Consider the following 27,105-nt stretch of genomic DNA (forward strand, 5'->3'; position numbering starts at 1 on the left):
CATGAGAATATTATCCTAAAGTTTGAGGCTTCGTTAAATGAGATTCTGACCATAAATAAATATAATTACTGTGTTATAGGTATTTCCTCTAATTTGCATTCCAATTAGCAAAAACATTCAGAATCTTTTTGTTTTGTTTTTAGCTAACAAGAGATTAATTTGCATCAAATAACCTTTTACACAGGGGAGGAGAGAGACTTTATCCTTTGGAGAGAAAAATAGAATCTAGCAGAACTTCCCTATGGTGGGAAGAGGTAACGAGGTGATATTTGGCTTTTTCCCCTCAGCCCAAATTGCTACAGCTTATTTTCAAGAAGATAGCAAATTGCAAGGAAAATAAAATTGTCTATCTTCCCTTCAGTCTACATCACAATTATCCAATTCACAGTGCGGTGGTTTAAACTCTGGAGCTTTATTCTATGGAAAGACCATTCTGCACCCATTTAAGCATTGGCATCTGAGCTCTAGATATACAAAATCAATTAAACAGGTAAAATTCTCCAAGATTTTTTTAAAAAGAAACAACAAATTTAATCCACATTTATATATATCCATACATATATTATGTACTTAGTGATAAGTTACTATAAACAAACCCGATGTACCGTAAAAACAATCTCTTATAGTCATAAGATTATTTTTTCTCTTTTATGATGTGTACCATGTACAATTCACATTAAGGAAATGTCCATTTAATATTTTGTGTGTCTGTGTTTTTCTTTCTCCTTTATTCCTCTCTTTCTTGTTATGTACGTTCTGTTTATCTTGTGTTTTTTAAATTTATATAATCAATAAAAATCAATTTAAAAAAGAAACAATAAATTGTAAGAACTAAATTTACAGTGCGAAAAGAATACAGGCTATGTACATACACATCAACAATCACCTCAAAAAGGACTTTGTTAAAGGAAATATATTATCATCTAGCTAGTCCCTTTTCCAGGGTTATTATAAATTGGGCAGCAGGGCTGCCATTCACACACCAAGAGACTCCAAGATATCCTTTATATCTGTAATCAGACAATCCAGCTTGTAATTCTCTCGATGGGTGGGAGCATCTGTTTCTCCATAACCTCTCAAATCCAAGGCCACAACTCGATATTCACTCTTAAATTCACGCATTTGATGTCGCCAAGAGTACCTGGTAAAGAAGAAGGAGGTTTTGCTTTCATAAACCGTTCTGACTTCCTTTGCAAAAGCAATTCATACAGGAAGCACAAAATGAAACCATCAAACTGAAGACAATAAGAACATTTTGCACTGATTGTGTGCGTAGCTCCGAGTGATCAGCGGGCGAGTGGGCGTGTCAGAGCAAGATTTGGCATCTGCGCAAGTGCAGGAAGCGAAATCTTGCAAGAGTATATATATGCGCGTGAGATTTCAGTGATTTTCAGTGGGTTTTTTTCTTCTGCGCATGTGCGGAAGCAAAATAAATTACCGAAATCTTATACCCCCATGCATCTTCTTGCAAGTTTGCTACCTGCGCATGCGCCGAAGCCAAATCTCATTCCAACACGCATGTCCGCTGGTAAATCAGAACAGAACAAAACTGTAAAGACCTGAATTATTATTTATTATTATTATTATTATTATTATTATTATTATTATTATTATTATTAATTAGATTTGTATGCCACCCTTCTCCGAAAACCTGAAACTTTCTTGTAATAATTGTCACTGGAGGTGGGTTCCTCCTGGTTTGGTTTTATAGAACCGGTAGTAACTTGGTGGCCTGGGTTGCTGGAACCGGCAGCGACCCAGGCCTGCCATGCCCCTGCGCTGGTTCTCTTCTCAGTGCCTACAGAGACGCCATCTTGTTTTTTATTTCTGTGCATGTGCAGAAGCTTTTTTTTTTATAGCACTGTGCATGCGCAGAAGGTCATTTCTGGGAAGTGACGCATGCATGCAAAAATGGGACTTCTGTCGCGATGCGAACTGGTGAGGAGGGTAAGTAGAACCGACCCCTGATCATCACCATCAAAGTTTAGCTGAATGCGATGAAATCAAGGTTCATTTCCTACGTAAACGAAACCAAAGTTTTAAAAATTATGTCTTGTTGAATAAATCACCATGACCTGATTATACACAGCATGAATCTATTAAACTAATACCTACACATCTCTTTCTAGTTTTCAATGCATACATATTACAAATTGGAACACCAGAGAGAAGCAAGCTGAAACCAATTTGGCAACCCCCAAAAAGAGAACTTTTAAGTGGATCAAAGCAGCTTTCACAGGGCTTGGTTATTTTAGCAGGGTTGGTTGATTTAACACTAACTGCAGATGTGCTTCTAATATATTCCCGAGAAAAAAATAAATATTGCAATGATACAGTATTTTATCATCAAATGAACATTATTTCATTCATGCAGATTTAATACTACAATGGTCTTCAATGGGACTCAGGTATGATTGTTCATTTTCCAATCAGAATAGAACAGAATACAAGTAATCCTTGACTTACAAGTTTGTTTAGTGATCATTCAAAGTTACACTGAAAAGAATGACATGTGATCATTTTTGGCACTTATGACCATTTATATTTATATATTTATTTATGTCAATTAAGTATAGTATAATAGTTTATATAAACAAATATAATATAGAAAGTAATGATAAAAAAGACAATAGGATAATAGGACAGGGAGGTAGGCACAATGCTGTGCTTATGCACACTCCTTACAAACCTCTTAGAAAAGGGGAGAGGTCAACTGTAGACAATCTAAGGTTGAAGATGTTGGGGTTGGGGGAAGATACAACAGAGTCAGGCAGTGAATTCCAGGCGTTGACCACTCTATTGCTGAGGTTGTATTTTCTGCAGTCTAGTTTGGAGTGATTTAAATTTAGTTTGAATCTATTACATGCTCGTGTGTTGTTGTGGTTGAAAGTGGAGTAGTCATTAACAGGAAGGACATGTTGGTATATGATTTTGTGAACTATGGTTAGATCAGTTCGGAGACAACGTAGTCGTAAATTATCTAATTTCAGAATATCAAGTCTGGTGGAGTCAAGTATTTTGTTACGGGAGGTGGAGTAAAGGACTCTTGTGAAATATTCCTGGACACTCTCAATTGTATTAATGTCTGATATGCAATGCAGGATCCATACAGGTGAGCTGTATTCAAGAATTGGTCTGACAAATGTTTTGTAAGCTTTATGACAAATGTTTTGTAAGTAATTTATGACGGTTGCAGTGTCCCAGAGTCATGTGATCGCCTTTTGTGACCTTCTGATGAGCAAAGTCAATGAGAAAGTCAGATTCACTTTTCAGCAGTGTTACTAATTTAACAATTGCAGTGATTCACTTAACAAATGCGGCAAGAAACCTGTAAACTGGAGCAAAACACACTTAACAAATTTCTCACTTAGCAACATAAATTTTGTTAGCACACAACAATTTAAAGTCATGGACTATCTGTAACAAAGCTGTAAGGGACTACTAATCCAGCCCTCTGCTTAGGCAGAAAACCCTATACCAGTGATAGTAAACTGGGGGAAAGATCAGAAGCAACGTGATAAAATATTATTTTACTGAAATAGTAGATGCTTGGAACAAACTTCCAGCAGACATGATTGGTAAATCCACAGTGACTGAATTTCAACATGCCTGGGTTAAACATATATCCATCCTAAGATAAAATACAGGAAATAGTATAAGGGCAGACTAGATGGACCATGAGGTCTTTTTCTGCCGTCAAACTTCCATTTTTCTGTTTCTATGTTTCTATGATAGCAAACCTTTTAGACACCAAGTGCCCAAAATGCACATGCACGCATCCCCAAACTTAAAGGTGCATGTGCATATATAAACATGAGCATATGCACATGCTCAGCAGGACCTGAAGACCAGCTGGCTGGCAGGAGGTGGGGCAACCCAACACCAACAGCGCGGCAAGAGGTAAGATCTTTTTCTTTTGTGAGCTTCTGTTTCATCATTTGGAGAGAAATAAGAGATCTGACCATGAAAATCTGACCTGGGGCAACAGCACACGTGTAAGCAGAGAGGTCTTTGCGGGTCACCTCTGGCATGCGTGCTATAGGGTCGTCATCACCACCCTGTACCACTTCAGACAATTTGTCCAATTTCTTCTCTAAAACTTCCAGTGTTGGAGCATTTGCAACTTCTGAAGGCAAATGGTTCCATTGATTAATTGTTCTCCCTGTCATTTCTCCTTAGTTCTAGGTTACTTTCACTCCCATTGAACCCTATACAATTACAGTAATCCCTCGCTACTTCGTGGTTCATCTTTTGCGGATTTGCTACTTCACGGGTTTTGAAAGGGGGCTTCCATTAAATCCATTGAAAATTTTAAATCCATTAAAAATTCATAAAATTCTTCTACAGTACTACTGTACTCTATTAAAGAAACTGGTAGGATATCACATGTAGTTCCAGCTGAGAAACATTATAAAATGACTGTTTAATGCAAAGGGTGGGTTTTAAAAGTCCAAATACTCGTTAAATACATCAAAAAGTATCTTTCCTCTACTTCACGGAAATCCGCTTTTCACAGGTGGTCTTGGAACGCATCCCCCACGAAAAACGAGAGATCACTGTAGATATAATTAAGGGAGATCTATTCATCTAGGACTGTAATTCCTTTTGAAGGAGATTCTTTCTGAACTAATAGTTCTCTGTTCCCAAACTACTCTCATGAACTCTCTGAAAATAAATATAGCCATCCAGATGGCTAAGTGCTGAGGTACTAATGGCTTTCAGTAGCCCTGGGGATCTTGAAAGAGGGACAGCAGTAAGAAGCAAAGGTAGCTGTTTTTCTTATCTTTCTTCCTTTAAAACAACAACAATGCCCAGAAAGCAAATATCTACGCCAGAAATATTAGATCTCTGGCATTTTAGAAATATTAGGTCTCGAGAAGAACAAAAAAGTATTTTTATCAGGAGGAAAACAAAATAGTAACATGTTCACATACTTTTTTTATTTTATTATTTATTTATTTGTCAAGAACATACTTATAATATACATAGATATAACATTGTTTATATACATACGATAGTTACTGATAAGAGGGAAGAATTACATAGGGATGGTAGGCAGGCTGGTGTGCTTATGTACATCGCTTACTGAACTCTTAGGAATCGGGTGAGGTCAACAGTGGACAGTCTAAGGCTAAAGTTTTGGGGGTTTGGTGAAGAAACCACAGTCAGGTAATGAGTTCCAGGCACTAATCACTCTGTTGCTAAAGTCATATTTTCTACAGTCAAGTTTGGAGTGTTTCACTTTGAGTTTGTATCTATTGTGTGCTTATGTATTGTTGTGGTTGAAGCTGAAGTAGTCATTGACAGGTAGGACGTTGTAGCAGACAATTTTATGAGCTATGCTTAGATCATGTCGAAGGTGATGTAGTTCTAGGCTTTCTAAACCCAGAATTTCAAGTCTGGTTGCGTAAAGTATTTTGTGCGAGTAGAAGAGCTCTTCTAGTAAAGTATTTCTGGACACTTTCTAATGTATTTATGTCCAAAATGCGTCATGGTTCCAGAGAGATGAGCTGTATTCAAGTATTGGTCTGGCAAATGTTTTGTATGCTTGGGTTAGTAGTATGATATTACTGGAGAAGCTACATAAGATTAGGTTACTGCAATCAATGGAACATATCAAATGTGAAATGAATTAACTGCAGTGTATACTTTCTAAGATTATAATAATAATAATTTAACATTATTCAGTCGATTTCAGGCATCCTTTTTCCAATGAAAGAAATTTCTGATTGAATGTTATGGGGAAAATGTCTCAGCGGTCAAAGTGAAATCAGTCACCCAGAAAAGGACTTTTTACTGTGTGAGTTCAGTTGGAGGCTGATTTGATTGCTGGACTGAATTTAAATGCCACAATTTGCCGTGCCCTTCCGATTCTATGAAGATCAAAACTGTTGGAGTGCTTTTACCATTTGTACACTTGGGAAAAAACTTGGTACAGTGGTACCTCAAGATACGAACCCATCGTCTTACGAACAACTCGTGATACAAACCCGGGGTTCAGAAAATTTTTGCCTCTTCTTATGAACTTTTTTCGAGTTACGAACCGGCGTTCGGGAGGTTGCTGGGAAGCCCCCCGGCTGTTTTAAAAGGTGACAGCCGGGTGGTGGGGCTTCCCAGCAGCCTCCCGAACGCCGGTTCGTAACTCGAAAAAAGTTCGTAAGAAGAGGCAAATTTTTTCTGAACCCCGGGTTCGGTTCGGGAGGTTGCTGGGAAGACCCCAGCCCGGCTGCGACCTTTTAAAACAGCCGCGCGGCTTCCCAGCAGTCTCCGAACGCCGAACGCGGAAGTTCGGGTTTGGCGTTCGGCTTCGGGAAGCTGCTGGGAAGCCGCCCGGCTGTTTTAAAAGGTCACAGCCGGGCTGGGGGGCTTCCCAGCAACCTCCCGAACCCCGAACTTTTGCCGAACTTCCGGGTTCGGGGTTCGGGAGGTTGCTGGGAAGCCCCCCAGCCTGGCTGTGACCTTTTAAAACAGCCGGGCGGCTTCCCAGCAGCTTCCCGAAGCCGACGCCAAACCCGAACTTCCGCGTTCGGCGTTCGGAGACTGCTGGGAAGCCCCGCCGCCCGGCTGTCATCTTTTAAAACAGCCTGGGGGCTTCTTGGCGGCCTCCCGAACGCCGAACCCGGAAGTTCGGGTTTGGCTTCGGCGTTTGGGAGGTCGCTGAGAAGCCCCCAGGCTGTTTTAAAAGGTGACAGCCGGGCGGCAGCGTTTTTTTTGCGGGTTTTTTTTTTTGGTTGCACGGATTAATTGACTTTACATTGTTTACTATGGGAAACAATGTTTCATCTTACGAACCTTTCATCTTACGAACCTCCCCCTGGAACCAATTAGGTTCGTAAGACAAGGTATGACTGTATTACAAAATAGGGAATCTATTGAGAAATGAATTACGTAAACAGAAGATAGTTGCATTGCTTAATTATTTATTTGCAATATTTATTAACCATTAATGAATAATTATGCTGCCCATGTTTAGCAGTACGATCACAATAGAACAAGGCTATAGGAATAGCACAAATAAAAAAGTTGCGCTTTATATATTAAGGATATAAGAAATACTTTTATGCTCACTTTTATGTATAGAATATTGTAACCTAGAGATAGTACTGAGTAGCATGTGTTTCTCTGTAGATACTTAATATATATAATATTTTGTGCAAATCTCTTTGTAACAAGATAAATATTTCTTATGTATCTCGTTGATAAATTCAGGATCTCCTATCACAATCTCTTAACTGGGCAAGGTGTGGGGTGTAAGGCCATCAGATATGTTTTATACTCCATCATACAACAGCTGAAGAAATTCCAAGCCCACAAATGGAAAATGTGACTAGATTGCTGAATTTGGAGATTTCTGGAAATTTCCAACAACAGTAGATCCACTCTGAAAATGTGACTGGAATCTATTGTTTGGTGATAGACTCTACCAAACATTGGAGACTTGAGGGAACACAGATAATATACAGTGTTTGTCCAATGTGTTGTTTCCTTGGTTACCATGGTGAATAGAACAATATTCTAGAAATATCTTTGAGAAATACTTTTGCTTTCTCAAGGAGAAATTGTTTCATGAATACCCAAGGGTGCTATTTCTGGAAATCAACTCTTGCTCAATATTGGCATCTTCTACATCAGCGTATTATCATCCTCAATATAGTTTTAGTGCAGATTCTTGATATACAGGATACACATTTATACTGGAGCCATATGTTTTCACAGTGACATGACCACTGCTGGGAATACAAATGCCATACAGTAAGCTACTTACCGCTCAGCCTGGATGAAATATGAACAGCACCAGAAAATGAGATTTTCTCCTACAGGCACAGTCATGAGGTCTGAGTAACAGTCTTTACAGCAAGATACAGAGAAACGGAGCCAAGAGCTGTCTCTCAGCCTGCCTTTATTCTTTGATTTGTTTATGTATCTAAACTAGTCCCATGCTGGCTTTCGTCTCATCAAAAATTCATATCCTAATGCAAATATAAGTATAAAGCAGTAAAGCAATATTTAAATATAGCTGCCAAGAGAATTTCTTCAGGAAGAATATTCCATAATAAAAGCACCCGAGTAGAATCCGCCCCCCATCCTTGCTTCCTTAGGACTGAATAACACACTTCTAACTCAGGGCCCTGCTAGATGATCCTAATGCAAGAACTCAATTAGTGCTACTGTCAACCTCGCTACGGTTCTACATTCCTACTACCCTTCGGTTGTCATGAGAAATGGGGAGGGCGGGGTTTGCTCAGGGGGGGGGGGAGAAGAGTGCAGGAGGCCCTGTGAAGTTTTGTTTCCTAATGCAGAGTGGGATATGTTTTGGTTGCCTGGAAACCAGGTGACCAGGAGGGGACCATTAGGAGCTGCAATCCATCAATATGACATGGTTTTGAAGATGCGTCCACTTGACGGTTATGGACACTAGGGATTGGCCAATCTCCAAAGGGGGGTCAAGTGGGGTTTTGATATACGCATGTATCGCGCCTTTTTCCTTAGTCTTTGCTTCACTTTCGTTGCTTTCAGTTCTGAATGCTTTCAGTTCTTTATGCTTTCAGTTCAGAATTTATGATAAATTCACTTTTGAACCTGGACTCTGAGTTTTATTTTTCTTAAATTCTGATTGAAGCAGCTGATAGCTACTCTAATAAGATTTTCTCCTACGTCAACTGCGCATATTCTCCAAAAGAGGTTTCAGAACGCCCAGGAAGAACTTACAGTTTTAGCTGCCTTGGAAATTGCTTTCGATTTTTCTTGCGGTAGCTGCAGAATTTTTTCACAATGAAGTTAAATGGTTGAGACACATGTCTAGAGACAGTAAGAAGTACAGTGATACCTTGTCTTACAAACTTAATTGGTTCTGGGACGAGGTTCTTAAGGTGAAAAGTTTGTAAGACAAAAAAATGTTTCCCATAGGAATCAATGGAAAAGCGATTAATGCGTGCAAGCCCAAAATTCACCCCTTTTGCCAGCCGAAGCACCTGTTTTTGCGCTGCTGGGATGCCCCTGAGGCTCCCCTCCATGGGAAACCTCACCTCTGGACTTCCATGTTTTTGCGATGCTGCAGGGACATCCCAGCAGCGCAAAAACGAGTGCTTCGCTGGCAATGGAAGTCCGTAGGTGGGGTTTCCCAGCGAAGGGAGCATCAGTGAAATCGTAGCATCGCAAAAACACCAAAGTCCTCAAAAGCCCATCTCTGGACCTCTGTGTTTTTGTGATGCTGCAATTTCACTGAGGTTCCCCTCGCTGGGAAACCCCACCTCCGGACTTCCATTGCCAGTGAAGCGCCCGTTTTTGCACTGCTGGGATTTCCCTGCTGGGATTCCCCTGCAGCATCACAAAAACACAGATGTCCAGAGGTGGGGTTTCCCATGGAGGGGAGCCTCAGGGAAATCCCAGCAGCACAAAAACGGGTGCTTCGTTGGCAACGGAAGTCCGGAGACGGGGCATCCCAGCCGCGGTGGTGGGTTTGTAAGGTGAAAATAGTTTGTAAGAAGAGGCAAAAAAATCTTAAACCCCAGGTTTGTATGATGAGGCGTTTGTAAGACGAGGTATCACCGTACTGTTCAAAGGAACAGGTCAGCTTGGAGGAAGACACTATGGCAGTGATGGCGAACATTATTTTGCTTGGATGCCAAAAGGGAGACTGAAAATCAGCTGGCCAGCACGCACATGCGCAATGGAACTGACAAAGGACAACGCCTCACATGCCCTCAGATATGGCTCCGTGTGGCACCTGTGGCACAAGTTTGCCATCCCAGCACTATGGCTTTAAAGATTCAGAGTGAATTGCTTCTGAAGCACTTGCTTTTGAAGGATTTGTACAACCCTCCAAGGCGGATGGGTTCCTCCTGGTTCGGACCAGATCACCCGAACCATTAGCGAGGTAATTTTGGTGTCATGGATCCGGTTCTGTCTGTGCCAATCCGTGCTCGCCACCATCGTTCTTTCTGAATTCTTGCCCAATTTTCCTGTGTTTGGATGGCTTGTTCTTGTTCTGTGCTTTGGAAAAAATCTATCCCGCCTGCCTCTAGGTTAAAAACTGACCTTTATGTCTTTGCCCGAAGCACAGCTGATCAGCTCCTCAGCTGCGTTTTGGGCTGAATCCACCTTCTGAGCATGCACGGAAGTGAAATTGCACAACAGGATGCATGCCCGTGAAATTTTGCAATGTGAACTAATGGCGAAGGTAAGTGGAACCCACTCCTGCTATGCCCTTATGTATTATGTATGAAGTGAGCACAGGATTGAGTCTATTGCTCTTGTTATGTACATTATTGGATAGTTATAAGCAATAGTAAACAGTTAATTTTTCTCTTTGCATCTTCTGCACATTTACTGGTTATTTAGCTCGCCCTAAATTTAGCCTAGGAACATTAGCTTTTAAGTCCTGTTGCATACACAGGTTGCTGTTGCAAAACTAATTTAATTTTAGATTACTTCATCTAAAAATGAAGAATTTCTTCCAGGGTTATGTCCTCTTAAAAGGTAATTATTTCATCTTGTAATTTCAGTAAGGGGAACTTCTTAAACAAAATCTAATAACTGCACAAATACCGTGCCTTCACCAGGAGCATTTTATGCTGTGATTGCCCTATAATTATTGTACGTCCTCTTTAAACTTTCTATATTATTTTAATGTTGTTGGTACGAAGGTGTGCTGTAGCAACACAACAGTTCTATTTATATTAATGGTGTGACTAAAAGCATTCCATGCCATTAAATTGGTTAGATAAACAGCAGTGAGATGGGTGGGTGTTTTTTTCCAGTCACTCAACAGAACAGGATCCTCCGCTGAAAACTGGATTATTGATCCAGTACACAAAAGTAGAAACATGTCATATCAATTAGAATAAGCAAGCAAACAAACAAACAAACAAACAAACAAACAAGGAATTTACCAGAATTCTGGGAAGCCATGAAGAAGCAGCATAAGAGGTTTACCCCTTTCTCCGGCAGCTACATAATGGAATCTCAGCCCAGAATCCTGAAAAGGGAAGGGAAGACAGGTTGCATTTTTATATTTATATACAATACTTAAAGATGCTGAGCTTGTCAACTGGAAAACTGACAATCCAAGTGCTGCGCAATGGGGTGAGCTCCCATTCCTGTCTCACCTAACAGTCTGAAAGCATGCAAATGTGAGTAGATAAATAAGTATCACTTCTGTGGGAAGGAAAAAGCATTCCATGACCCTTTAGCATGTAGCCATGCTGGTCACATGATCATGGACAGTGTCTTCAGACAACACTGGCTCCCTTGATCAAGAAAAGATGAGCACCATGTCCTAGATGCAGACATGACTGGACAAGGAAAACTTTACCTTTTATATAATGTTATTTTTCTATATTTATATTCATGGAGAAAATAACAAAAACTAGATTGGCAGCATTAGTCATCAAGTAGCATGCAAACGGATCAAGCATTTCCTGTATCATTAAGACCACGGCTATCAAACTTGCCCTGAGGAATAAGTTGGACACCCGATTAAGACCTTAAATGTTTTTTGTTCTCAGTCTCTCTATGTGTGCAACGTGAGCTGCAGTATTATTATTATTATTATTATTATTAACAAAAAACAGTAATACACAGCAAAAGATATTGATATGCAGGATTTTGTATCACAATATCACAAGTTGAACAATTCCCAAGTGTCTAGGACTGTGTGATGTATTTTCATATGATGCACGCAGATCTAACTACAGTGGCCTTTTGCAAATGACAGATAGTGATTTTGTCAATGTTTATTGTTTTCAAAGGCTGGCTGAGGTCTTTTGGCACAGCATCCAGTGTGCTGATTACTACTGGGACCACCTGTACTAGTTTATGCCAGAGTCGTCGTACTATAGTTCGATTTTAAGATCAGGATTTCTTGTTGTTTCATCAATTCAACTGTCACCAGGAATGGCGACATCAATAATCCACACTGTTTTCTTTTCCATATCATCATCATCATCATTATTATTATTACTACTACTACCACCACCACTATTACTACTACTACTATTATTATTATTATTATTATTATTATTATTATTTTATGTACACAAAAACATGACATCATACAAACATACAAAGTTAGGAATCTTAGTTCTTATCTTAATTATAGCTTAAGATCAATCCACAACATTTCATATACATATACTGTACTGTAAATATTTATCATTCTTTTCTATGTCTGTTCCTTCTATGTCTTCTTCTCTATATAAATAACTACTTTCTGGTCCATTTTATCCTATTTTTACATCTCCTTTATGAATTTCTTCAGTACGTATTATCTCTTCCCTTTCTTTACATTCTTTTACATATATATTTTCCCCTTTTGTTTAATTATATATTTATCTGCATATACATTTAGCAAGTTGATTTTTACACATTCTACTAATGAAGTATCCCTATTTTTTAACCATTCATAAAATCTATTCCAGGTTAAATAGTACCTTCTTAAATGATGTCCTTAGTCTCCCCTTTCATCTAAATTATAGCTCATACAGATCTAAATACATATAGATATTTATAATACAAAGGACATTGGAGTGACACAACAGACTTACTCTGCTTGTGAGAATATTTGTCCCTACTGCATCTAAAGGAGATGCTTCACACTTATTAGTTTAATGACCATAAGTGCTGCTCCCACAAATAAGTTTTTGTAGAAATTTATCAGAGGAGCAGAAACCCATTTCAGGGTTGAGTCCTATATTGTGACTTTGCGGCAATGAAATGACCAGATTAGAGGAACTGGTTTAAATAGAAATGGCAGATTGCAAAAGTGCTGTGTGAAAAAGAGAGCTAATGGGTACCAGTGACAATATTTTGCAAACACTGCCCTCTAGCATTCTGTAACAAGGTCTCTGCAAAATTAAACACATCTGTGAATAAGTATTCAGTAGGATGCAGCAGCAGCAACAGTATTGGCTTCCCACAAAGGCAGCAAGAAGATCTGTGGCATGAAAAGGACCAATACATTTTCTATAGATTCAGATTTTGTGAGTTGTCACTTATTTCACCAAACATATACTTATTCTGATCCATCTACACATCCCCAAATCTGGACTCTTTATTTATTTTACAGCATTTACCAATGCTGCCTCAAACTGAGCACACAAGAACAAATAAATAATCAGAAGACCCCAAAAGTTTATATAATACAATAGGGAATGTCAACACATAATTGCACAGGGAGAGAAAATATTTATTTATTTATTTATTTATTGATTGATTGATTGATTGATTGATTGATTGATTGGATTTGTGTGCCGCCCCTCTCCGCAGACTCGGGGCGGCTAACAACAATGATAAAAAACAACATGTAACAATCCAATTTAATAAAACAACTAAAAACCCTTATTATAAAAACCAAACATACACACAAACATACCATACATAACTTGCAATGGCCTAGGGGAAGGAATATCCTAACTCCCCCATGCCTGGCGACAAAGGTGGGTCTTCAGTAATTTGCGAAAGACAAGGAGGGTGGGGGCCGTTCTAATCTCTGGGGGGAGTTGATTCCAGAGGGCTGGGGCCACCACAGAGAAGGCTCTTTCCCTGGGGCCCGCCAAGCGACATTGTTTGGTCGACGGGACCCGAAGAAGGCCAACTCTGTGGGACCTTACCGGCTGCTGGGATTCGTGCGGTAGAATAGAAATTAAGGGGAGGAAAACAACATTCCATCACCGAAATTCAGCAGTAAAATGGCCACATATCAGCAGTCCAATTTTGGGCTGTTTTTGAGGGGTTTGAGAAACGTGGTGGCTCAGAGGCTAAGGCGCTGACCTTGCTGATCGAAAGGTCAGCGGTTCAGCAGTTCGAATCCCAAGTGCTGTGTAACAGGGTGAGTTCCCATTACTTTTCCCAGTTTCAAAAGCACGTAAAAATGCAAGTAGAAAAACTGGGACCACTTTTGGTGGGAAAGTAACAGTATTCCGTGTGCCTTTGGCGTTTAGTCATGCCAGCCACATGACCACAGAGACATCTTTGGACAGCGTTGGCTCTTCAGCTTTGAAATGGAAATGAGCTCCGACCCCTAGAGTCAGGAACAGCTAGCACATATATTTATTTTATTTTTATTTATTTATTCGATTTTTATGCCGCCCTTCTCCTTAGACTCAGGACAGCTTGCAACATGTTAGCAATAGCACTTTTTAACAGAGCCAGTATATTGCCCACAAAATCCAGGTCCTCATTTTACCCACCTCAGAAGGATGGAAGGCTGAGTCAACCTTGAGCCAGCAATGAGATTTGAACTGCTGACCTGCAGATCTATGGTCAGCTTCAGTGGCCTGCAGTACAGCACTCTACCTGCTGTGCCACCCCGGCTCAATATATGCGAGGGGAACCTTTACCTTTTACCATTGGAAGGTATACACAGGATTTTAAGGATAGAAATAGTGATAGTTTGTCTCTTAAGACTATTCTTGCTCCTCTTTGGAACTTTATTTTAGGAGTGAGGGAACCTGCAAAAATCAGGGGTTTTTTGTGGCCAAATATAACCTTAGGGTGCCAGGCAATTGGAAATGATGTCCTTAGTGCAGTGATGGGGAACCTATAGCACGTGTGTCACCAGTGGCACGCGGAGCCATATTTGAAGCATGCGAGGTGTTTCCTATGTCAGCTCCAGCATGCAGGCACACGCTGGCCAGCTGATTTTCTGCCTTTTTGGCTGTTTTCACTCTCCCCAAACTTCAGGAAAGCCTTCTGAAGCCTGGGAATGGCAAAAAATGGCCCAATGGGCCAGCGGACATCAGAGGCTTCAGTGAGGCCTGTGTGAGGGGGTAGCACATGGGTTGTGCATATGTGTGTGTGGAGAGGGTGTTGCTATCACGTATGCACGTACCATTTTGGCACCGAAAAAAGATTCACCATCGCTGCCGTAGTGTGTTTTGTAAACAGCTGTGGGTTGCCACATACATCCCTGCGGCCGGTGAGGTCCCACAGAGTTGGCCTTCTCCAGGTCCCATCAACCAAACAATGTCGTTTGGTGGGGCCTAGGGGAAGAGCCTTCTCTGTGGGGGCACCGGCCCCCTGGAATCAGCTTCCCCCAGAGATTCATACTGCCCCTACCCTCCTCGCCTTCCGCAAGAGCCTCAAGACCCATCTATGTCGCCAGGCTTGGGGCAAGCAGACCTTGCCCCTCTGACCAATACATGTAATGTATGGTGTGATTGGACTGTATGATTGCGTATTACATTAGGGTTTTTAGTTGTATTTTAAATTATTAGATTTGTGCTACATGCTTATGTTTGTATCTATTTTGTGAGCCGCCCGAGTCTTCGGAGAGGGGTGGCATACAAATCTAATGAATAATAATAATAATAATAATAATAATAATAATAATAATAATAACCACCACCACCATCATCATCATCGTTTTAAGTTTCTAGTCAGCCATAGGGGGTTTACTGTGAGCCAATTACTTTCCTAAATCCATCCATCTCACAGGGTTGTTGATGGGACAAGAATGGGGAAGGTCCTCATATAATTTGCATTGAGCTTTCACAGAAAAGATGGGATCTATATGCCACGCCTACCTAAATAAAACCTTAGGGGAAAAAACTATAAATAAAATTATGTTAAAAAATAAACAAAACCATACTAACATAAGCCACAGCTTAACATGAGACCAGAATTCATTCAACTTGTATTTCTTACCCCATAAACACAAGGTTTATTTTATTCTAACTGGTACCCAGAACCAATAGGTGAGGAGGACTAAAAAATAGAGACAATGCCACTGCCCAAATCCAACTGATTGACACATTGAGGAAACCTCCAGATACCAATCTATTTTCTTCAAATACTATAAGCCAACTTCCCTTTTGAATTATTGCACTGTGAAAACCTTGTAAAACTGTAAAGTGAAATATTTGCAGAAAATCTGTTTGATCCTTTGATCCAGTGGCTCCTTAAAGAATCTGTCAGCAAGGCAAATTCAGTGAGTCTGGGTTACCTCTATTCCAGGAAATCCATAAAGTTATTACCCCAAATTTATTTTTTGAATAGATACAGTTCATAAAAGACTCAATTGCCTCTTCCTGCTGAAGTTAATTTATCCTAATGTCACCATAACATTCCAGGTACTGGATAAAGTTAGCTGTAGGCCAAGCACACTTGTGCCAAAATAAACATTACGTTTTGGTCGCCACAATGCAAAAAGGATATTGAGACTCTAGAAAAAGTGCAGAGAAGAGCAACAAAGTTGATTAGGGGACTGGAGGCTAAAACATATGAAGAACGGTTGCAGGAACAGGGCATGGCTAGTTTAATGAAAAGAAGGACCAGAGGAGACATGATAGCAGTCTTCTAGTATCTCAGGGGTTGCCATAAAGAAAAGAGAGTCAACCTATTCTCCAAAACACCTGAGGGTAGAACAAGAAGCAATGGGTGGAAACTAATCAAGGAGATACGTAACTTAGAATTAAAGAGAAATTTCCTGACAGTCAGAACGGTTGCCTCCAAAAGTTGTGAATGCCCCAACACTGGAAGTTTTTAAAGCAGATGTTGGATAACCATCTGTCTGAAGTAGTGTAGGGTTTCCTGCCTAAGCAGGGGGTTGGACTAGAAGACCTCCAAGTCCCTTCCAACTCTGTTGTTATTATTATTATTATTATTATTAACATGTAGTGAAACCTGGCTGGAAAACATCACTTGATGGGAGAGGAGATGCCCATTTCTTTTGCAAGACCCTTAAGACATAAGCTGCACAATTTGCAGTAACGTATGTAATGACATCATGATGGGAGTTACCTAATTGCACTGTATCGACCAGAAGGATGTAATTTGCAGCATTTATGCAATAGGGCCATGATGCAAAGGATAATAATAGCTATGAATGATGAGAGCTTAATGTAAAATTAATGTAGATTGATCTACCTCATCTGGCCTTCTCCAAATGCATCTGTCCATTATTTGGACAGCAACCTGGCCCATTACCTCAAAAATCCCTTGAAATGAAAGGGCTGCTCAAAAAGCTGCTGTCTCACGCAGCTTGCATGGTTTTGTCACATAATCTTTCAGTTCAAACAAACAAGTCCTCTGCTGAGGCTGCTAATAAGGACACCAACTGGGCACTGTGAATTCTTGTCTGTGAACAATTATCTTAAGAGCTTCTATTCATTGCATGCTGACTTCAGACAGCTGTGAGAGACTATCACCCAGATGCAATGCAAAAATGTGTCCTAGGTTTTTGCTCTGGATAATTGCAAGATATCTAAGCAACTGACTTGTGCTTCCTTCGTATGGTAAACTGAAGTTTGGGGTACAATTATAGTATAGAACTGTAATTACCACACCGAATCATTAGAAAGCTAAGACTATTATATCTTTTCAGCAGATTTTAAACAAGCTACCTTATCCTAGCTGTTCCCCATTGCTGGTTTACAAAGAGAATAACATTTTGTTTAAGCATTCATAGTGGTTCTTCACAAAGTTATTTCCTATAGTTTTTTTTACCACAAATATTACACATATAATATAGAAGTTACATATTCAGGTGCATACAATAGTACTGCTTTGCTCAGTGAATTAACCTGCAGTTTTGGTTTATTGCATTGTATGAACCTAGTCAAATATATTTTGAAAAACAAACGCAGCTTAGTGTACATACAAACTCAGTCAGACATGACATAAAATATAGGGCATTATGGCAAAATGTGCTGTGTAAATTCAGCTGTAGTTGAACATAAACCATGGTTAAAGAAATCATAGCTTTGCAAGTTATTAGAACAAAGCAGTGTTAAAATTCTTGTAATTCAGTTTTGAATATTTTTTTAAACAGAATTCACATTACAGTGCTCTTCCAAAAAATATTCGAAATCAGTATTTGTAGTACAGTACACCATTTTGAGAAAAATATTTATTCAGTGCATTAATTTAAATGAAATCATTTTTCTCCATTCAGCCTTGTGCCTAGTTTTGGGTGCACATGTTTAGGAAGGGCATTTAGAAATAGGAATGCGTACAACCAAGGAGAACATTAGCACTGTTGATATTACTTAGTTTGAGCAATGAAAAAAAGCAAAGCCATAGAGCACCAGGGACCGTTTTAAGACAATAAGGGCTGGAAGGAAAATGTTATAAGGAGCAATTGGAAGCCCAGGATATGTTTAACCTGAAAAGGGGGAAAAAACCTGCAAGGGTTTTGATAACTTTCTTCAAATATTTGAAAGTCATAAAAAACATAGGGAAAAAAACTTTAAATAACAAACTGATTTTAACTGGATATCAGAAACTACTCCTTATGGTAAGAGCTAACCAGCAATGGAACAAATTACTTTGAAAGTGGTAAACATTCCTGTGCTAAAGGCTTTTAAAGAGAGGACAGAGAGTTATCTATCAGGCATGCTATAATAATATTATAGTAGTACCTTCTTGCACTGACCAAGTAATGGACTAGATAATTTCCAAGGTCCCTTAAACTGGTAGGACTGTAATAGTATACAGTATAAGAAAGGCCTTGACAGATGGATGAAGAATTGCTGTCTAGAGCAGTGTTTCCCAACCTTGGCAACTGGAAGATATTTGGACTTCAACTCCCAGAATTCCCTAGCCAGCGAATGCTGGCTGGGGAATTCTGGGAGTTGAAGTCCAGATATCTTCCAGTTGCCAAGGTTGGGAAACACTGGTCTAGAAGAGGACAGTGAAGTAACAGAAGGGACAACCCACAGTTGTATAATGAATGGAGAAAGAGACTCAGAATGGATTCTTTCTCAGACTGCGAAGGAGATAGTGGATATTTGTACTTTCAGACTTGATTCTATTAATGTAGCTGTACAATAAAGTGAATTAGCTCATGTGATTGCGTTTCTTATCTGGTCTATGGTGAAGGCTCAGAGTGACTCTATGAAATTCCTCTCAACAGTTAATCATAAGGAGACAATTTCAACCAACTGACCATGCCATGTGATGGCAGATGTAGTTTTAACGGTTAGCTTCTATTGGTTCACATCTATTCTCTGTTGTGTCCACATATGATTTTGCATGTTTTTGCAAAGAACTTACCTTGTATTAAAAAAAGACGTCAAGTAAAGAGATAAATATTTAAAAATATATTGAACTCCATATTTCGTTTAATCTGAGTTTTTCTACTGGTAAGGGCTACTCTAAAAGAAGAAGATCACCATACAAGTTGATTTGTGTAGGATTCTGGATAACTGCTGTTGCTTTTAGAATAAATGATCTGAGCCACTTGTAAAACTACCATTGCAGTAACCATTTTACAGTTGTTTAAAAAAGAGAGGCATTAAATGAAAACAGGTTTTTGTTCAGAACTTTTGACCAGCCTTCTGTGGTTTTACAAGCCTCATATAAATCTAAACTATTTATCCTTTCCATTACAGAAATTTTCTCCTTAGTGACTATGTGACTTTATATCCATTTTTATTAAGGGCTATTATATTGAATTCACGAAGAAGTTGAATGTCTGATTGCAATTAGATATACAGTGATACCTTGTCCCTCGTCATACAAACTTTTCGAGATACAAACCCGGGATTTAAGATTTTTTTGCCTCTTCTTCCAAACTATTTTCACCTTACAAACTCAAGCCGCCGCCACTCGGATGCCCCGCCTCCGGACTTCTGTCGCCAGCGAAGCACCTGTTTTTGCACTGCTGGAATTCTCCTGAGGCTCCCCTCGCTGGGAAACCCCACCTCCGGACTTCCATGTTTTTGCGATGCTGCAGGGGAATCCCAGCAGCACAAAAATGGGTGCTTCGCTGGCAACGGAAGTCTGGAGGTGGGGTTTCCCAGTGAGGGGAGCCTCAGCGAAATCACAGCATCACAAAAACATGGAAGTCCAGAAGTGGGGTTTCAAGGACTTCCGTGTTTTTGCAATGCTGCAATTTCGCTGAGGCTCCCTTCGCTGGGAGACCCCACCTCCGGACTTCCGTTGCCAGCGAAGCATCCATTTTTGCGCTGCTGGGATTCCCCTGCAGCATCACAAAAACACAGAAGTCTAGAGGTGGGGTTTCTCATGAAGGGGAGCCTCAGGGGCATCCCAGCAGCGCAAAAACGGGCGCTTCGGCTGGCAAAAGGGGTGAGTTTTGGGCTTGCACACATTAATCGCTTTTCCATTGATTCCTATGGGAAACAATGTTTCATCTTACAAACTTTTCACCTTACAAACCTCGTCCCAGAACCAATTAAGTTCGTAAGACGAGGTATCACTATATTTGAAATGCCTTTTTAAAAATCATACCGTTTTATTATATATTGACAATTTATTTGCTCAGAAGAAATATTTAATAACACTAGCAAAGTAGTTAAGTACTTTGATATAGTGATTGCTTTGGGTGCAATGCTTTAGTTTGAATAATTAGTTTTCCAGAGATTTAAGAGCAGTCGTAAAATGCTCCTGGCTTTGCTCATGCCTGTCAGTCGTCAAAGAGCCGGTCATGAAGGGAGCGTGAGGCTCTGCCCATCTGCCTGGACACAAACATTTGGGTTCTTTTACCCTCTGTGCATGCGCAAAGTGTTGTGTGCATGCGTAGTAGTGGGTAAAAGAACCCAAATGGCAGCATCCAGGCAGATGGGTGGAGCCTCATGGTCCCTTCGTGACTGGCTCCCTCTCCGATGACTGACAGGCAGGAGCAAACCAGGAGCATTTCATCCCTGCTTAAGAGGTATATATTGCTGCTGCAATTAGTCTCTTACTGGAAAGGCTAAATACGCATGCAACATTTACCAGACACATGTGATGATGGGAAACCATTCAGATCAGCTTGGAGCCTGTTTCTTGGCATCTATTGATTACTGCGGGGTATGTTTCCCAATCCAATAAAAGTTCTTAAAACAACCTATTGTTTCAGCCACTTTTTAAAATCCTAAATTGCCAAACAAAGTGTCACAAAAGATAGTTTGAGATAAACTTTTCTAGAGGTGGTAGAAAAAGCAAGGAATGGGAGAAGTGACAAATAGTCCTCCAATAAAACCTAATGTGGTCAGCTGTCCTCAAGGTTATGATTGTGATCCACTCTTAATTTGGAGGTGCTTTATTGAATTGGTTACTGGTAGCCAAATAATCACAGAAAGCAGATTATACCTTTTAATACAGGAGAAAGAAAATCTGATTGTCCCATTTCCAAAGACTGTGACTCTGATCTGTTTCTTGCCCTGAGGCAGCCACATATATCATTTTTTAAAAAACCATTGAAAGGAAATCTTAGAAACACTCCACTCGAAAAAGCTACACTTTATGTAGCTCAATCCATTCAAAAGCTGTAAAAGCAGGCAATGTTGTCTGGCAGGACCTAGGGCAAGAGCCTTCTGTGTGGCGGCCCCGGCCCTCTGGAATGAACTCCCTCCGGAGATACATACCACCCCCTCCCTCCAGGTCTTTCGTAAAGCTTTGAAGACCCACCTCTGCTGGCAGGCATGGGGGCACTGAGTGTTGAGATTGTCTCCAGCTGATATTATGAATGATTGAATTGGATGAATGCGTATGACTCTATATGGGGCTTTCTAACATTTTTAGTAATTTTGTATAATTCTTTTTAAAGTAATTTAGATTTCTTTATATGTATTGTTGCATTTATAATGTTGTATGCCACCCTGAGTCGTCTCGAGAAGGGCGGCATAGAAATCTAATAAATAAATAAATAAACAAATAAATAAATAAATACCATTGATTAACTTAATTTGCTGGGTTTTAGACACCCAGAAACATCAACTAAGCATAAAACTGGAACACACCAAACCAAGGTGTAGCTGGCCATTTTGTGTTGTGCTGATTCAGCCATACAAGTTCTATAGCATGGAAGACAGAATCCTATTTCTGGAACCCGATTATCTTTGTCGCCCAACTACTATTGTTAATCTCTTACAATTAATGATTGTAATGATTGCATATGAATAATAGGAATCTGGTTAGAAAGTAGGAGAACACAAAGCCAGCTCACTGACCTGGCAAAAGAGGCAATGGCAAACCACTTCCGAAAACCTTGTCAAGAAAACCGCAGGGCCTTTTCTAAATGGGATGCAATTGACCCTATCATTTCTATTCTGCAGCTTCTAAGTAAAAAAACCCTATTGTGACTAGACATTTTTTAAACATGCAATGATGATGTTGCAAGGTCTTTAGGATTACAGCAGTGGTTAATGATCAGCCACAGAGTTAATGGAGATGGGAAGTGATAATCCTCAATCAATATCTGAGCTGATGTTGAGTAGTTTTAATGTGTTTAGAAGATATTAAGTTGTGGGGGTCCACAACACAAGACAAAGTAAAGGTGACCTTGGAGCCAAGCATTGCAAAGGGGCTCCCTCAAATTTAGCCAGAGATTAGATGACATAGCCTCCTTGTACTGTGCTGGAAAAATGTCAACAATGGCAAGGCAGAAGAAGTTATCCACACTAGTGAGCTGTTTGGTCTTGTGGTTAAGGCAACAGGCTAGAAAGACAGAGACCATGAGTTCAAGTCCCACCTTAGCTAGCAGGGTGACCTTGAGCCAGTCACACTAAGCCCAACTTAACTCACAGGGTGGTTATCGTGGAGAAAATAGGAGAAAAATATGTTGGGCGCATTCGCTGTCTTGAGTAAGTTGCAAAAATAATAAAGGTGGGATGTAAATAAAAGAATATTTTAAAAACCATCTTTCTCATGTATCATAAGTGGAATCAATATTGTACAACAACGTGGTCCATTTAACAAGAGGCAGATTCCGCATTAATTTTTGATAAAAGTCCCAAGACTAGTTACACAAGGCATATCTGGGAAAGCTGCATAAATATACACTGCTCAAAAAAATAAAGGAACACTCAAATAACACATCCTAGATCTGAATGAATGAAATATTCTCATTGAATACTTTGTTCTGTACAAAGTTGAATGTGCACAACAGCATGTGAAATTGATTGTCAATCAGTGTTGCTTCCTAAGTGGACAGTTTGATTTCACATAGGTTTGATTTACTTGGAGTTATATTGTGTTGTTTAAGTGTTCCCTTTAATTTTTTTGAGCAGTATACAGTATTTGCATATCTCTCAACTTCCTGAGATACCGTGTTTAGGTCCATCGGTGGGCTCAATTCCCCTGCCCCCCCCCCTTTTAAAGAGAACACATATTTTAACCATTGAAAAAACATTTATGGATATTCTCATCCAGGTCGTGGCTGTCTCAAAGGTGACTTTTCAAAAGGCAACCAGACTTGATTTTTCCTTGAAGATGTTTGGCTTCTTATCCAAGAAACTTCATCAATTCAATTCCCGAAGAAGCTTCTTCAATGAGAAGCAAAACATCTTCAAGGAAAAAAACGAAGTCCAGTTGCCATCTGGGGAAAAAAAACACACCACCTTTGAGACTTTGAAAAACACTATCCCATTCAGTCTATGTAAATGCTTGAAAGGACCATTCTGGAGAGATGTTGCCATTTTCTTCTGGTTACAGCTCATCCAAACCAAGACCAGATGAATACCGTAACCCTCCAATTCACAAGACCAGATAACCCAACACTGAATTCATAACTTAGATTGCTGTCTGCAGCCCAATGGTCCAACCTTCCCCCTCTTCCAGGATTTTGAGTGGCATGCAGTGGGAGAGATTCCTAACACGCACTTAACACACCATCAGTCCACCACAAAACGAACCGGACTCTCTTCCAGTTCAGTCTGCAGCCTACCTTCCGCCTTGTTTTTATTTAATTTTTTTAAAAATAAAGGGAACACTCAAATAACACATCCTAGATCTGAATGAAATATTCTCATTGAATATTTGGAGTTATATTCTGTTGTTTAAGTGTTACCTTTATTTATTTTTGAGCAGTGTATATAAGTGGTGATGTAGCCAGCCAACTGGTTTTGCCTCAAGAAGCAAAAGTCAGGTTAACCCTCCAGACACCCCAAAATATCATTTTGATCGACTCAGCCTTCCATCCTTCCAAGGTCGGTAAAATGAGGACCCAGATTTTTTTGGGGGGGGGGGTATGCTTACTCTCTGTAAACAGCTCAGAGAGGCCTATGAAAGCACTGTGAAGTATATAAGTCTAAGAGCATATTTTTTATTATTATTATTAATAATAATAATAATAAATTATTATTATTATTTTATTATATTTGTATGCCGCTCCTCTCCGAGCACATATGCACCAAGACAAATTCCTTGTGTGTCCAATCACACTTGGTCAATAAAATTCTATTCTATTCTATTCTATATGCGATTGCTATTTTTTTTATTTTTTGCTCCGCTTTACCTTGATCCGGACGTAGCAGTGAGTGCCCAAGGAAGGGTCACCGAGGCATCCCGGCGGGTTCTCTCGGACCAGCCACTGGAAGGTCTTGCCTGGCCTGGTGCCCAGGCTCCACAAAAGTTTCAGCAGCTCCAGGCAGGCGCAGAGACCACAGTAGCTGTGCACCAGAGCCCAGAAGAGCACCGCCTTGATCCTCACCATGAGCCCTGGCGGAGATGCGCAGCCGGGGTGTGTGGGGAGAAGAAGCCGGGGCGCGCTAAGCTCGTTCGCTCTGGTTCCTCTTCCAGAAGCGGCGGCGATGGGGGCCCCGATGCGCCTTCACTCCCCCTCCCGTGAACTCAAGATGGGCTCCGCCAGCGAGAGGGCAGCGCGGAGGAAGAAGCCGAAATCAACGGCGAGCATCGCGACGGAAACGGAGGCGCGCAGCCGATCCTGACAAACCCGGCAAGGGAAAAGGGGAGGCCCGGGGGGGGGGGGAGACCCACCGCACGCACACGCCTGCCGCACTTCGTGGCGGAGAGAAACGTCCTGGGGGAGGGGGGTCCGCGCCGCCGTGGGTCAAGCTCGATCGATCGAGCGCCAGGCGGACCCACTTGATCGCCCAGCAACGCCAAACTCTTCGGACTGCGGCCGATCGCCTCTCCGCTCTCCTTCCACGGTGCGCCCAGCCGAAAAGCGCCAATCGGCGTCCTTCTTACATTACAATTTGGAGAATGTCATCAAAGATTAGACAAGATAAGATAAAATTCAAAATAATAATATTTTTTAAAAAACCAGAGTTAGGGCGAGACTCCCCGTTCCCAAGCGAGGCGTATCGCGGTGAATTCGTCGGCTACGGTGCAAAGTCCGTAAGTTTGGTCGTCGAGTAGCGCGAAGGAAGAGCGCGCGTTGGTCGCTTTGCCTCGGGGCAACGCGTAATTCTGGGTCGGCCCTCCGCGCGCCTGCGTCACTAGATGAGATTCAGGTCTTGTGTGCGTGTGAAGGGGGGGGGGGTTGTATATTAAATTTGAAGACGGGAGTGCGTTGGAGGAGTGCGGACGGAACGATCTGGGCGCCCCTTACCGAGTGTTCAACCGGAGCCGTCGTAAAATGAGAAGCGGTGAATAAAACTATCAGTTCTGGTGAAGTGGAAGCTTTTAACGGCAGGCTGGACCTGGAACTTTGTTGGAAGCTGTTCAGAAGTCAAGGTTGCAGTTATCCGACGCCTTTGGGAACTGCGGTTCAGGCACCTGGCTGGTTAAACCCGGGAGAGAGTTGAGTTCTAATCCCGCCTTGTGTTGAAAAGGACCTGGCTGGACTATGGGCCGCTTTCTCTCAACCCTAGGAAGCAGGCAACGGCAAACTGCAGGGTTATTCATTTCATGAGGCAATATTTTATTAAGGAAAAGTAATACAAAACTCCAGCCAAGTACAGTGGTACCTCTACCTACAAACGCCTCTAGGGTGTTCAATATTTTTTTCTTCTCAAGAACCATTTTCCACTTACAAACCCAAGCCTCTGAAACTGTAACCGGAAAAGACAGGGAGAAGCCTCTGTGGGGCCTCTCTAGGAATCTACTGGGAGGAAACAGGGCCGGAAAAGACAGGAGAAGCTTCTGTGGGAGCTCTCTAGGAATCTCTTGGGAGGAAACAGGGCCAGAAAGGGCGGGGAGGAGCCTCTATGGGGCCTCTCTAGGAATCTACTGGGAGAAAACAGGGCCGGAAAAGATAGGAGAAGCCTCTGTGGGGGCTCTCTAGGAATCTCTTGGGAGGAAATAGGGCCAGAAAGGGCGGGGAGGAGCCTCTGTGGGGCCTCTCTAGGAATTTCCTGGGAGAAAACAGGGCCAGAAAATATAGGAGAAGCCTCTGTGGGTGCTCTCTAGGAATCTCCTGGGAGAAAACAGGGCCGGAAAAGATAGGAGAAGCCTCTGTGGGGGCTCTCTAGGAATCTCTTGGGAGGAAACAGGGCCAGAAAGGGCGGGGAGGAGTCTCTGTGGGGCCTCCCTAGTAATCTCCTGGGCCTCCACCCTCCCTGTGGTTTCCCCAATAACACATTATTTGCTTCTACATTGCTTCCTATGGGAAAAATTGCTTCTTCTTACGAACTTTTCTACTTAAGAACCAGGTCACAGAACGAATTAAGTTTGTAAGTAAAGGTACCACTGTACAAGTATTCTGCTCACAATTGACTTTTGTTTCCTAACTTGCAAATGTCCAATGTGCCCCCCACCTGCAGCAAGGGCAACATCAATGGGATAAGAGAATTCTCCCAGGCACATATTAGCCCATCACAATCCACTGAGTTAATCACTGTTGTTATTCAATGTTTAAGGTCATTGAGGCTATTGGGTAGCCCCTGTGGCAGCCATTCAGAAACTTAGATAGCTCCTCTTTCAAATGGTTGCTGACTCATTACATGACGATGCTTGAGAACTGAAGCAATGTGTCATGAAATCGGTGCATTATTTTTGAATAACCCTGTACTTTTGAGAATCCAACAGGAATGAAGGAAAATTGCTTGCTTGCTTGTTTGTACATAGCTGAAGGGATTGGATACTGGAGCCTAGAAGATAATTCTCTGCCTTACAAGGCAAAGGTTGCAGGTTCAAGTCCCAGTGGGTATGGCTAGCTGATGAGGCCAAAATAAGGCCGAAATAGATCTATCCTAGTCTCCCTTAATTTTCAAATTCAGCAAAAAAACCATGTGACATATATATATATATGTATGTATGTCCATGTAAAATTTAGTGGGTGGCACATGATAACTGGATGGCTTATAGCCATAAAAGATAAATATATGTATACTAAAAGCATACGTTAATACAAGCCAAATGTTAACTAAACCAACTCCCTGTGGTCAAACAGTAGCATGGTCCAAATCAGACTCTTGTCAGTCTCCTGCTTGTTTGGGGATTAGACTACAAGACCTCCAATGTCCCTTCAAATTCTGT

General features: G+C 41.1%; 1 protein-coding gene across 1 annotated transcript in view; it reads right to left on the bottom strand.

Moving 5' to 3' along the window:
• The window catches only part of EPHX4 (epoxide hydrolase 4), a 33,882-nt gene extending 8,816 nt beyond the window's left edge, over positions 1-25,066 (bottom strand). The window contains exons 1-3 of the mRNA XM_070749033.1: positions 24,179-25,066; positions 10,893-10,978; positions 984-1,141 (exon numbers count right to left, since the gene is read on the bottom strand). Coding sequence (XP_070605134.1) covers positions 984-1,141; positions 10,893-10,978; positions 24,179-24,376 — 442 coding nt within the window. The 5' untranslated portion in view covers positions 24,377-25,066. The remainder of the gene's footprint in view (positions 1-983; positions 1,142-10,892; positions 10,979-24,178) is intronic.
• Positions 25,067-27,105: the final 2,039 nt, after the last annotated feature.

This window comes from Erythrolamprus reginae, chromosome 3 (genome assembly GCF_031021105.1).
Source record: "Erythrolamprus reginae isolate rEryReg1 chromosome 3, rEryReg1.hap1, whole genome shotgun sequence".
Taxonomy (NCBI): Eukaryota; Metazoa; Chordata; class Lepidosauria; order Squamata; family Dipsadidae; genus Erythrolamprus; species Erythrolamprus reginae.